We start from the raw sequence: 12,923 nt of genomic DNA, 5'->3' as shown, positions 1-12,923 counted from the left end.
TACAAATCTAAAAAAAAAAATCCACCTTCATTTGTTAACTGCAGAATGGATACTGACACTATTTCTTCATCCATTCAGGCTGGCATATACAGAAGATAGACAAACAGCCCAACTAAAAATCACCAGTAACCATGTGAAATCTGATAGTTAAATTGTCATTTTTGTAACCTTCCATGAAGAACTAAAATATTATTTATCTGCAATCAAAAATAATGATCCATATTATTTTTCTAGTAACTCTTCAAATGCTTGTAGTTTTAGCCTGCCAAAATGTGGAAAAGGCAAACCAGCGCTTATACGAAGACACACGTTAGAAGACAGAAGTGAGTTGATATCATGCATTGAAAATGGAAACTACGCAAAAGCGGCGAGAATTGCAGCTGGTAACTGACACTTTTATCAACACACAGGATAAACACATAAAATCCAGAGTTGACAATTTCAAGGGCTTTTTGCGTGTTCTTTGGAACCAAAAGAATTGTATCTTCCAAGGGCAGGTGCAACCTAGTGCCCAGCTAAACGGAAGCCTCTGCCCTATGAAAACCAGTGTGATTAGAATGTCTGTGTAAGATCTGACAATCTTAATTTCAAATTTACTGAAAAATCACTGGATGATCATTTTTCTCAGCCTAATTTAGCTCACAGGTTGTTGTTAAAATAAAATGGGAGAAGGGGGAGCCCTGGGCTGTTTAGAGAAAGAAAAATAGATTGGATTAATTATGTGGGATAAATGACTCCATTCCATTAGGACTTTTTACTGGTGCAAAAGTTTCTAGCAGCATTAATTTAGTTCTATAACATTTTAAGGATCAGCAGAATCTTACAGGGCATAAGCATTTGTGACACAAAGTTTATTTCATTAGACAAATCTATTGAACTTGAATTTTTGGTTCATGAAAGCTTATATCTTGGGAGAAAATTATTAGTCTCTGGTGTTACTAGTCTCCAGTTTTGTTTTGGCAGTATAGACTAACAGCTACCTACCTGAAACTATCTTGCAACATAAGAAGTTTCCATCCACTTGAAAAACCTATATGAGAACAGAGATATTGAATCCAACCATTTGTGTGAATCTTGATTTATTATGGCACTAGTAATCAAACTCGTTGTATGAGTAATACAGCGGGCGCTAGGCACTTACCGATTGGTGGGGGGTCCGTCGGGCGGCGGGGCCTCCCCCGGTTGGCAGTAATTTGGCGGGCAGGGAGCCCCCGGCAGCCGCGCTCTGCGCGACTGCCGGGGGCTCCCTCGGGCGGCGGCCTGACTGAGCTCCTGTCCATTGAGATGAATAAAGGTAAGGGCAATAATACAGTAGCTATAACACTACCCCTGTGTGTAGCACTTGAGCAGTTCTCAATAGTCTCTGCATTTTGAAAACGTTGCAAAGTACTTTGTGGTTGCCAGTTAATGTTAGGAAATCTCTGGAGGTTCAGTATGTGGACTTGCTCCCTGAAGACCACATTGAGGACAGTTCAGTGAGCACTCTACTGCTTGTAATATCAGTGGCCTCCAGGGTTGATCTCAAGAGAGTGTTCTTACTACAGTTGCCTTCAGTCATAAACCGATTCCCTCTGTAATCTGTTTTTTTGCGCGAGAAACAGACATTGAGCCTCCTGTAACTGACCCACCTTCAGAACTCTGGAATTGTATCTGCTGATGATACATTCTGAATTTCACCATTTTGCTGCTACATCCATCATTCTGTCCCTTGTGATACCCAATAGATCATAATTAAGGATGAGCACTTCAGGCTGCCTTGGCTGAAAAACCTCCGAAGCACAGCTGCTTTGAAGACAGATCACCCCGAGGCAGTCCGAAGCACCAAACCCCATAGCCAGATGGATCCTTGGCAGCTGTTCTGACTTGCGCTTCAGGGTACCTCTGGCCACCTCAGAACGCTTTGGGATATTCTGAGGTGCTTCCGACACAACGAAAGTCAGGGACGGCCTTTCCTCCCCCCAAAGGAGGAGGTCGACAATGCGTCTGCCTGCCCCCTCCGCTCCCTCGTCCCCCTCATGGCTCACCCAGCAGCTGAACTCCACTCCAGCATGTGGCTGGTGTGCTTCGATCCACCCAACAGTGGTCCTGGGCCTGGTGATGCACGTGCACACCCTGTTCATGCCCCCCCCCCCGACGGCCAGGCAAGAGAGCTGTTGCCGCTGCCGCGACTCCTGATCTCCTCAGCTCAGCTCCATGGCCCTGGTCTCCAAAACGCCACCTTGGAGATCTCCAAGGTGACCGCGGTGGTGTCTCCCAAAGACGAGGCAGCACAACCCTAATCTTAATCCATTGATCTGTTTCTGGACTGAGCTTTTACTTCATAGCATGAGCCACACTCTTTATCAGTTCAGGACTGAAGAGCCTCTTCTACTTAATGTTCTCTTCAGCCCCACATTCATGACCATCAAAGCCTTAGCTTCCATTTCTGATATGAGATGCCTTTACCAGCATTTTTCTTTTGATAAACACTTGCTCACCAGGAACTAAAGCACATGCCCATGTGGCTATGTCCATGCTGCCTACCCTCCTGTTATCAGTTGCATAGATTAAATCCTCTTCTCCAACCTCTACTAAGTATCTCAAGAGCATGTACATGGTATAACAGACATATCTTTTTTTAGTTACACAGTCTACCACCAATTCTGTTGTGAAGGTGACTTTATTCAAAAATAAGCAAAAGATCCACACTAACTCTGAAAGTAGATGAAAACCTCTATTAAACCATCTTCCCTGGAATGATCACACTTTGGCTAATGCTTTAGATCAGTGATTCCCAAACTTTTTGGAGCCATTGCACCCTTGGTTCCATGAACCCATCCCATGCCCATTACCATATAAAAAATATTATTCAGTGGTTTGCACAACGGGCTAAAGAACATAATAGTAAATTTCAAAAGACTAACAAATCATTGCACATTTGTTTAAAATACAATTGAAACTTTTAAGCTTAATTTATTCAACAATGTTTGAGCAGAGACAGATAGGGCTAGTAACAGGTCTGTTTTAATTACTCTGCTCTATAACTGGGAATGCATCTGCCATAATCTTTATATTTTTTATTCCATCTACTGTTTTTGAACTGGAGTTCAACTCAAAGGACTGATAACTTTATAAATTCAGCTTGTTACTCTAGCAAGGCTCTTGAATCCACTAAACATTTTCATTATACTGCATATTTGTTGGATATTTTCATGATGCTAATTTACTGCTAGTCTTCTCTTTCATTCTATATCTAGTCTAGCGATTTCCATTTCATTTGTCTGAAGAAGTGAGCATGCATGTGAAAACTTGCATCTTGAATAAAACCTTGTTGGTCTTAAGGGTGCCATCGGACTTAAACTTTGTTCTGCTAACTCAGACCAACATGACCACCCACCTGAATCTTATTCAACAATTGATGAACTTAATCCAATGAAGAATCACAAATACCACATTTAGTAACTACTTCAGTTTTCATTAAATTCCGAATGCAGTGTATCAGCTTTATGAAGTGATACCAGTTTTCCAGTGTCTGGTTTAGAGTCACTGAGCAGAGTCACTATGTTCAGTAATCTGGAGTAAATTTTTTTGCTTGGAGACAAGTTGGAACACCATACTAAATCATGTTCCACAAGTACATTGGAAATGCAACAAAAAGCTTCTTAGTCACTGTCCATAGCACAGAATAGTGAACTCTTGGTATGATTTCTTAAACATTGGCTTCAACTCATTGTCATTTTGTAGCTCACCAAAAGCTTCATCATCTGGTATTCCATTATTTCTAGCTAAGACATGCTCAGAAATTGGTATAGCTCAATACAGCTTGTATTGCATTTTAATAGAATTGGCCTTAATAAGATTGGCATAATTTCCTTGCAACTGCATTCATTTCATTGAATTTTGCAAGTACTTCTAATAAATACACAATGTGATGGCTAATCTGTTTCAGTTCATCACTGAGCAGAGCATTCTTGTCTTCAAAAAAATTCCACAACGATATCTAAAAGGTTGTAAAAATCTCAATTCCCTTTTGATAGCCAATAAATGTCAGTATAAAGCAGCAGACATTCAAAATGTTCAACTCCTATACACACACATTTAGACACCCTTTCACCTACTACAGATGCATGGTAACTAATGTATAAGGAAATAACAATTAGCAATACTCGACCATCTTGTAACTAATGGCAACACAAATCTTTATCCATTGTTCCCTCTTGATATTTGTAAAACAGCCCTGGGGGTGGAGAGTGTCCTGGCTGGCCGAGATGAAATGTCAACCAGGGTGCAGCCAGCAAAACTGGCCACTCCCTGCTTGGCCCTCTCCCTCCAGCTCCCACCCTCCCTCCTTGCCTGCTAGCAGCGGCGCTGCAGCCTCCATACAGGCCAAAGGGATGCTGAGGGCCAAAGGGACGCTGGGGGGGAGGCTTTCCAGTATCCCTTTTGGTGCAAAGCCCTGGTGCCGCCTTGCAGAAGTGGCAACAGGGCTTAGCGCCTCAAACGGACGCTACCACTAAGCTTGGGGGGCAGGTGTCCCTTTGGGCCGCAAAGCTCTGTTGTGGGCTCCTCAAGGGGGCGATGACATTGCGACCCGAAGGGACGCCTGACCCCCCCCCCCCCCGGCTCCCTCAGTGGCAGCATTCCTTCAGGGTGCAGAGCCATATTGCTGCCTCATGGAGCCAGCAACAGGGCTTTCCGCCCCGAAAGGACACCCATGCTGTGAGGGCACTGGCGGGGGGAGGGCATAACTAGCCTGAAAGCTTGTTCCACCGAGGAATGCAATGGGTGCTAGCGCCCCCCTCCCCCAGTGACAACAGTGCCACCCTATCTTTGTGAGCTGGTGGCAGCATGGGCAACATCCCTGCAGCTGGCCGGCCTGCCGTGCAAGCTGTCGGCCGGCTCAAGTGGCGAGCTGGGCAGGGCACTGCGAGAGCAGCATCCTTGGTGGCTGGGGAGCATTGGGCGGACACTCCAGGGGCCAGCTTCTGGGGGCAGACGCTCCAAGGTCCATCCTAATCCGGGTGCGCCCAGCTTTGCTGGCCGAACCTAGATTGGCCCCATGCAGGTGGAAGCGGTGTCCAGACACCCGGACGTGAGTCTTGGACACCAGTCCTCTCACAGTGGCTCTGCGAAATGTTAGAGCTGCTTACTAAAGGATAAATATGTGACCAAAAGAAAAAACTTTAAAAGCAGTAAGAGCAGTCAAGATGAAGCGAGGAAGGTGTTTTGCTCTAGACACTATCCTAGAGTAAATTGCATTTGTCTCAGAAACGGGTCTCAATGCCCCAAATGTCATGAAACAGAGTCATCATGTTGAATCTGCCGTATTATTTCTCTACCATATCTGTATTTGTCTGAATTCCAGGAAAATGTTAGTGAGATGTATTAATACTTAAGAGTAAAAATGCTTCTGTTTGTATGTTTCCAGCATTCATCTGGACTCTTTCATTTGTCCAGTTTATCCCAAAGTGTGTGACCAGGTCACTCAAGAGGCGTAGGTACTGCAAAATGTGCTGTGCTTATATGACTAGGGTCTTGCAATATTCTAGTGTGTGAATCTCTTGGTTACTTCTATGCATTGCCCTGTTGTTGCAGGTTCTTCTGTTTATTCTTGGTCAGTGATTACACAGGGTTTTCCAAGATTTATTGAGACTTTATCAACCAATTCCAAAATTGGTTTGTTTTCCATTGCTGAAATGCCTTTTTGAACCTGTGGTTTTCTGTTACCTCCGTTTGCTGTGGTTGAATTTGGCCACTATGCTTAAACATTTGAATGTAAAGGGATACTTTATGGTCAATTAGTTTCTCATCAAATTCTCTGTTTTTGGGGCCACAGACCTGTTCAAAAAGTGTACTAAGTTTGGTACCAGAATGGTACAAATGGACAATCACTCTCTGTGCCCATTATGCTTGGGTGAATCTCATACATTGGTACATGCAATTCTTGTGGGCAGTTCATCTCTAGGGGCCTTACATGAGAGGGCTACTGGATCGAAAGTAGCATTATGGGAAAACAATTTGGCCCCTGAAGCTCAGCTACAGTCCAAGCCTTGGACTCCATGGCCACATATAGTGTTGAGAGTCCTTTTTAGTTTTGAGGATGGAGGAGGTTTGGGACCCGGTCCTGTGTTTGGCAGCAACCTTGGTACCCTTGTCCAATGCCCATGTATATATTCATCAAAGGGGTACTCCACACAACCAGTATTCAAAACATCAGAAAGCTATCAAAGAGGCCCACAAGAAAGTAGAAGATATTCAGAGCTCTGCCAGTTGCCTCCTTCAACTTTTGTTTGCATCTTTTTCCTATTGGTTCTTTAGTATGCTACTCCCCCCCCCCTCGTGTGTCACCTTCTCCCATCAAGCTACTCTTATTTCCAAGTAAATTTTTTATACATTTCAACATTAAGTATAGCATATTTTCCAAACCTATCTTTTCCCTTATATGTGATTCCTAGTCTGTCACTCTTCATAGCTAGTATAAATTGTGAGTCTTGTATTGACAGGGTGTTGCTTCCATGCTCACTGCATTGGCTAGAACATAGCCAGTAAAATAATAGTGATGAGGTCAATTAAAAACACAAATTGAGCATGAATAGTCTTCTAGAATACACTTTCATGAACTCTTTCTTAGGGAATGGAATACAGTGATTATTTCAGCACAACTTGTCTATAGTTTATGAAGCAATTTATAATATTCCTGGTAATATAATAAACTAGTAATCAAGCCCGCTGTATGACCAATACAGCGGGCGCTAGGTACTTGCAGTCTTGTGGGTGCTCTGTGGCGGCGGGCTGTCAGCGGGGGCTCCCTCGGGCGGTGGGGCCTTCCCCGGGCGGCGGTCTGGCAGCGGCGGCTCCCTCGGACGGCAGCCTGACTCGGCGAGAGGCGCTTTGCACCTCTCGACGCGTCAGGCCGCTGGGCAGGGAGCCCCCGGCAGCCGCGCTCCGCGCGACTGCCAGGGGCTCCCTTGCGGGCAGCCTGACACATCGGAGGCACAAAGCGCCTCCGATGCGTCAAGCCGCCGGCAAAGGAGCAACTGCGAGCCGCGCTGTGCGCGGCTCACAGTTGCTGGGGCTGGGAATCGGAGGAACCAATCGGCAGGCGCAAAGCGCCTACCGATTGGTCCCTCCGATTGTCTATCTGGAGGATGGGTCCAATCCAGACCCTTCCTCATCCCGGATATATCCCGCCCCAGAACCCCTTACCGTATTATTTAGTCCGCGGCACCCGCAGTACCGCGGGCGGTGTTGGGATGCTTCCTGTTTTCACCAAGATTAACAATCTGATGAATTGACAAACTGAAGGATATAAATGTTGGGAAATTGACAAACTAAAGGATATAGGTGTTGGGAAAACAGAACTGTAAAATTGCTAGTTATTGGGAATCTCCATTAATAATCTGAAAACGGCAGAGACATAACATTTCTTCAGCTCATATGTCTGTGACCCTTTTTAGTATAAGTGTAATAGTTAATAAGTGGTAGAATTACAACATGATATATCTGCAGTATGAATAAGGCCTTATTTGCATGGAAGTATTGCATGAAGCAGTTCAGAAAAGGTTAGGATTATTTTAATTCTGTATAAAGTATGTGTGTGTAGGGGAGAAAGATAAATGAGCTGAATATATTTGTCCAAATAATATATAATGTGCTTCATTCAGGCTGGTACCTACATAATTTGCATTTTGAGAGGCTACCATGCTGCAAATGTATTAGTTTGAATTAGTCTATGTAATTAAGTTCTAAAATAACTTGTGCATTCATTTTAGAAGTTGGACACAGCAGCATGTGGATTTCAACTGATACTTCTAATTCTGTTCTTGAGCCTCTAAAAGTTGTGTGGGCCAAATGCAGTGGATATCCTTCATATCCAGCACTGGTGAGTAATCAGTGCATGAGTAAAATTTTTAAAATAGATCTTTTCTAGCGCTGAATATAAACTTGCACCTACTTATTACAATTGCATGCCTTCCCCCCCCCCAGTAGATGGTAACTCCAAATATGCCCTATGTTTCCAATGTTAGAAGTATCCCTCTCAATATATAGCGGTGTGTAGTAAAATAAATAAATAAAACCATTTTTCGGGTATTTTTCGGGTTCGGATATGTATTTAGGTTTATTTGTAAAATGAATTCTTAAGAATATGAGTTTTTAAAAATATTTTATAGATAATTGATCCTAAAATGCCTCGTGTTGCTGGTCATCACAATGGTGTTACAATACCTGTGCCACCCCTTGAGGTGTTGAAAATTGGAGAACAAATGCAGACCAAATCTGATGAGAAGCTTTTCTTGGTTTTGTTTTTTGACAATAAAAGAAGCTGGTATGTATCTTTTCCCTTGAATCTACTTTAAGTATAACCATTATCAGGATTTCAGTAAGAGGTGGTGGAGAATGTAAGGAACTAAGTTTTACAGTTCCATACCATGTTTAGAGGTGCACCCGGACAAAATGTAGAAGAAGAAAAAGAAGACAATTTTTCTCTACCCGAAGGGGTCTCAAAGCGGCTTACAGTCACCTTCCCTTTCCTCTCCCTGCAACAGACACCCTGTCAGATGGGTGAGGCTGAGAGAGCCCTGATATCACTGCTTGGTCAGAACAGTTCTATCAGTGCTGTGGCAAGCCCAAGGTCACCCAGCTGGCTACATGTGGGGGAGTGCAGAATCGAACCCGGCTTGCCAGTTTAGAAGTCCGCACTCATAACCACTACACCAAACTGAGCAGAACTGCATGCTATTTGATGACAGCAGCAGAGATACAGAATTGATATATCATCCATAAGTACATAATCTTGTTTGAGAGTTTGTGCTCATACTGAAAGTCCAGGTCTACACTGAAGCCAACATATTAAAGTATTTGTCATGTCCAAATTTGTTCTTTAACAAGAATTAGATCTGAAAAGCTGAGGATATAAAAAGATCTGTAATGCAGTGAGATTGCACCCATTCCCTGCTGCTGCCACTTTCCTCCAAATTTGTAGTCATGCCAGGATTATCAAATCTCCATCCCTTCAGTTGCTAGACAACCCCACCAAAATTTATCTTGTGAGACTTTTCAAGTTCTTGGCTGGCATTTGTTGTGATTTTCTTTTGGGTGGGGACTTCAGAATATTTGCTGTGCAGAAAATCCTCCATACATTGCCCCCATTATATGAATTTTTCAGTCCACATTCTGTGGCCATTTCTCAAAATTAGATATAAATATATTTCTGGAATATATAACTAAGGTTTGTGCACCCTTGCTGGATTCCAAATAAAGCAAATGACAAAGAGCACAAATGTCCCAGTTAATGAAAAGCAAATTTCTCTATCTCTTTGCACATCAGGCATACAGGTTTTTATTGTTGAGGATTTTAATTGTAATTTTGTGTAGTGATCCCTGCAGAAAAATACCCAGCTGCTAAATGAAAGGAAATGAAAATAGCCAAAATTACTAAGCAATATATAAAAGGAACTGCCAGCAAGTGTGCTTCTTATTTTTTTTTGTTTTAGCTAATAAATTGACACTGTATATTTTGGTATAATATGGTAGGCAGTTCATGCAATACATGGTAGGTATTGTTGTATAATCTGGATTGTATCACAGTTTCCCTGATAGAACTGGTTCTGTAGGTCCTTTTGTTCATTACATCTGACTCTGTCTCTGTTGAGCAAGGATCTTATGACTATAATTGTGCACTTCGGCCACCAAAGCAGCCGTTCGCACCTGAAGCAGCCAGCACCGTGGCACAGGGGAGAGGTGCGGCGCCGGTGTCGGTGTTTTTTACCAGGAAAATTTTTTTCACAGTCAGACTAGTTCAGCAGTGGAATAGGCTGCCTAAGGAGGTGGTGAGCTCCCCCTCTCTGGCAGTCTTCAAGCAAAGGTTGGATACACACTTTTCTTGGATGCTTTAGGATGCTTAGGACTGGACTAGATGGCCTGTATGGCCCCTTCCTACTCTATGATTCTATGATTATACCAGTTGGTGCCTGTGCGTGTGTGTGACTGGTGCGCTAGTGCCGTCCCTCCCCCACCCCCCACCTGCTACACCATGGCGCTGGCCACGTCTGGGTTAAGCGGCCGAAGTGCACAAGCCTGCTTATAACCATTTATGTCATTATAATCATTGATAAGCCTTGTGAATCAAATGCTGGGGAGTGATGTGTATGTGAGATTTTGATTCAAAAACTCTTCAAAAGTTATAGCTGGTACAGAACCCTATTGCCTGGCTTCTAGTCATCATTGATAAATAAAGGAGCAATTGCTTAAGGCCTTGCTTTGGCTGTATTAGCTGCTTGTTTGCTTCCAGGCTACTAACAGTGACTTAATGAAGGACTGAGTAGCTCTGCTTCTTGAACTATAGGCAAGATTGTTTCGTTTACACAGGGAAAAGGGCTAAGTGCACAAAGAAGGGACTATTTTGTTATAATACTCGGTGTGAAATGTTCCACCTGTTGAAGCCCTGCTGGATTGCACAGATTTAGGCAGCAGATGCTTCGTTATAACCTTTATGTTTTCAGCAGATACTTGTATGCAGTTTCTCATTGTTTTATGTGTATTTCTATTCTATTTTAAACTGTCTTGAATGTTTTAAAATGGAAAACAATAGAGATTGTTAAAAATAAATTTTGCACATTACATACTCTGCTCAGGGTTCTAAAATACTGCATAATTATTAATTTACTTTGTCAATTATAGGCAATGGCTTCCAAAATCAAAAATGATTCCACTTGGGATTGATGAAACGATAGACAAGCTAAAAATGATGGAAGGTCGGAATTCAAGTATTCGTAAAGCTGTAAGAGTTGCTTTTGATCGTGCTATGAACCATCTAAGTAGAGTTCATGGTGAACCTGTCAGTGACTTCAGTGATATTGACTAGGGCACAACGAAGGCACAAGAAATATCCCCCACCCCCATCTTGTATAGAAACCTACAGGCTAACCTCTGTCTCCAAGAATGTACCGAATATACAAATTTGTAATCACTGATCCAGTGGCAGAGTTCTACCAACTTAACTGGTTGAGCAGTTCTTCAGAATCACCATTGCCATACTGATTTTTATTGCGTTGCCGTTGAGAGGATTTCCCACTAAAATAACTTGTTCATAGTGTTCATAAAATGTACATATATGTATATTCATCTCTTAACTTATTCTGATTTTACAGGTAGCTTTTTATTTCTTTGTTTGACTGGGAAAGGATAAATAGTTATGTTTCTTTCTGCATTTTGAGGAATAAATCTTTAGCACCACCTTCCAGCTTAGGGTGCTGAGAATTAAAATAACATGAAATAAGTTTGCCTAAATCATATGATATGGTGCTGCTTATGTATAATTTTTTTTGAGATCTGTAGCTTTTTAACAAGACCTCTGAATGTTTGGTTTTTGCATAAATCTTTGCACAAAGTACTCCATAGTTAAGGTGTAAATTTATAACAACAAATGTGTATTTTAAGAGAGTAAACAGCATTATTTTGCAGAGTACTTTGTGCGAAAGATGATGGAAGAAAAATTATGCTCTGTATGTCACTTGAAAAATCACCAAAAAACACTCCATTGTTCCCCAAAATATCACTTTAGAAATTCTTTTGTGTTTTACGCAAAATTGGCTTAAAGCCTATGGGTATATTATTTCTTGCAAACCATATTCCATCTATCTCCCCTAGATTTTATGTGCCTCCTTGTGTTATATTTATTGTAGAAAATGTATTAATTTGCTTTATAAAGAAAAAATAAATGAGAAAGTATATTGATATACATTTTTATACAGGCACATAAGACAATTTGCTTTTGGGGGGGAAAGCTGTATTGGAAATGGTTGTATAAAATAATTTGATGGGTTGTGTGTAATTTTGACTTCTTTTGTAACTTGTAATCTTTGTTTCCAATGAGGGGATTTCTGTAACTTTTAATTTTAGAACACTTTGGTAGCAATAGAAACTTTGGATACATTTTTGTATGGTACATGTGATGTATATAGAATTAGTACTTTATTTTTATTTCAAAGAAGTAAAAGCATTACATTTAGGGAAGGAAAATGGTAGGGTGGGTTTGCAGTAATAACATTTTTATATTAAAAAATAAAGTCAAAATATTGATTGTTGTAGCTATTTTATTTCTATGTTCACTGGAATACTGAATTTGTAACATGAAATGGCAAGGTATGTTTTCAATGTGATTTATAATGACTACATTATTTATAAGTGCACTGCATTGAACTCTTCAGTGATATCTTAAATACTGTACCAAGGTATATAATATGCAACACCAAATAATGCATATGAATGCACGAAATATTTATGCCCAAGTTTTTTATAATGGGTTAGCAAAATATGGCAAAGCCAATATTTTAAATCTTTTTAAACAATTTAATTGAATAGCTTTCTTCATTGTAAAACCTGCTTGGATTTTTATTTTAAAGCTACAGCCAATTTTGGAATAGTTTCTAATGTTTTTATTATCTATGGTTTGTAATACCCCCTTTAGAAGCTTGAAATAAAATTCCTTTCTCAAGTGATACTTTTGTCATGCATTTAGCCCCTTAAAATGTCTACCTGAGGCCTCGAATGGCCCTTTCTAGTTCCAGTTTTTAGAATGGACATTGAACAGGACAGTTTATATGAAGGAACTAATGAAGACTTATACATGAGACTATATTTGGATAGTTTCCAGGGAATGGTAGAGGACAGGAAGTCCTGGAGGATCATTGTCTATGGGGTTGCGATGGGTTAGACATGACTTCTCAACTAACAACAAATATTTGGATTTGCACCCAATGTAAAACTGACTTGAAACTTAGAGTCATAAAGCAACATTCGTGATCTCCAGGAACAAATAAGAAAATTACAGAAGTTGCAGTAATCAGTTTGTGCATTTTTGTATACAGCAGTCTTTACATAAATATGGCTATTGCAGAGCCTCTTTTGTAAGTTCACGGGAGAAGACCGGTATAATCAGGCCA

General features: G+C 41.3%; 1 protein-coding gene across 6 annotated transcripts in view; it reads left to right on the top strand.

Moving 5' to 3' along the window:
• Window positions 1-12,479, top strand: part of BRD1 (bromodomain containing 1) — a 45,017-nt gene extending 32,538 nt beyond the window's left edge. For 2 of the 6 annotated variants that reach the window (XM_077338261.1, XM_077338257.1), the window contains exons 10-13: window positions 235-383; window positions 7,752-7,861; window positions 8,151-8,305; window positions 10,660-12,479. In XM_077338261.1, the coding sequence (XP_077194376.1) occupies window positions 235-383; window positions 7,752-7,861; window positions 8,151-8,305; window positions 10,660-10,843 (598 nt within the window). In that variant the 3' untranslated portion in view covers window positions 10,844-12,479. The remainder of the gene's footprint in view (window positions 1-234; window positions 384-7,751; window positions 7,862-8,150; window positions 8,306-10,659) is intronic. The other 4 variants (XM_077338262.1, XM_077338258.1, XM_077338259.1 and 1 more) reach the window with 3 other exon arrangements.
• The last annotated feature ends 444 nt before the right edge of the window (window positions 12,480-12,923 follow it).

The sequence above is a fragment of the Paroedura picta genome, chromosome 5, assembly GCF_049243985.1.
Source record: "Paroedura picta isolate Pp20150507F chromosome 5, Ppicta_v3.0, whole genome shotgun sequence".
NCBI classification, from domain to species: Eukaryota; Metazoa; Chordata; class Lepidosauria; order Squamata; family Gekkonidae; genus Paroedura; species Paroedura picta.
Note: the sequence above shows the minus strand (reverse complement) of the source record. Positions and strands in the feature narration are given on the sequence as shown.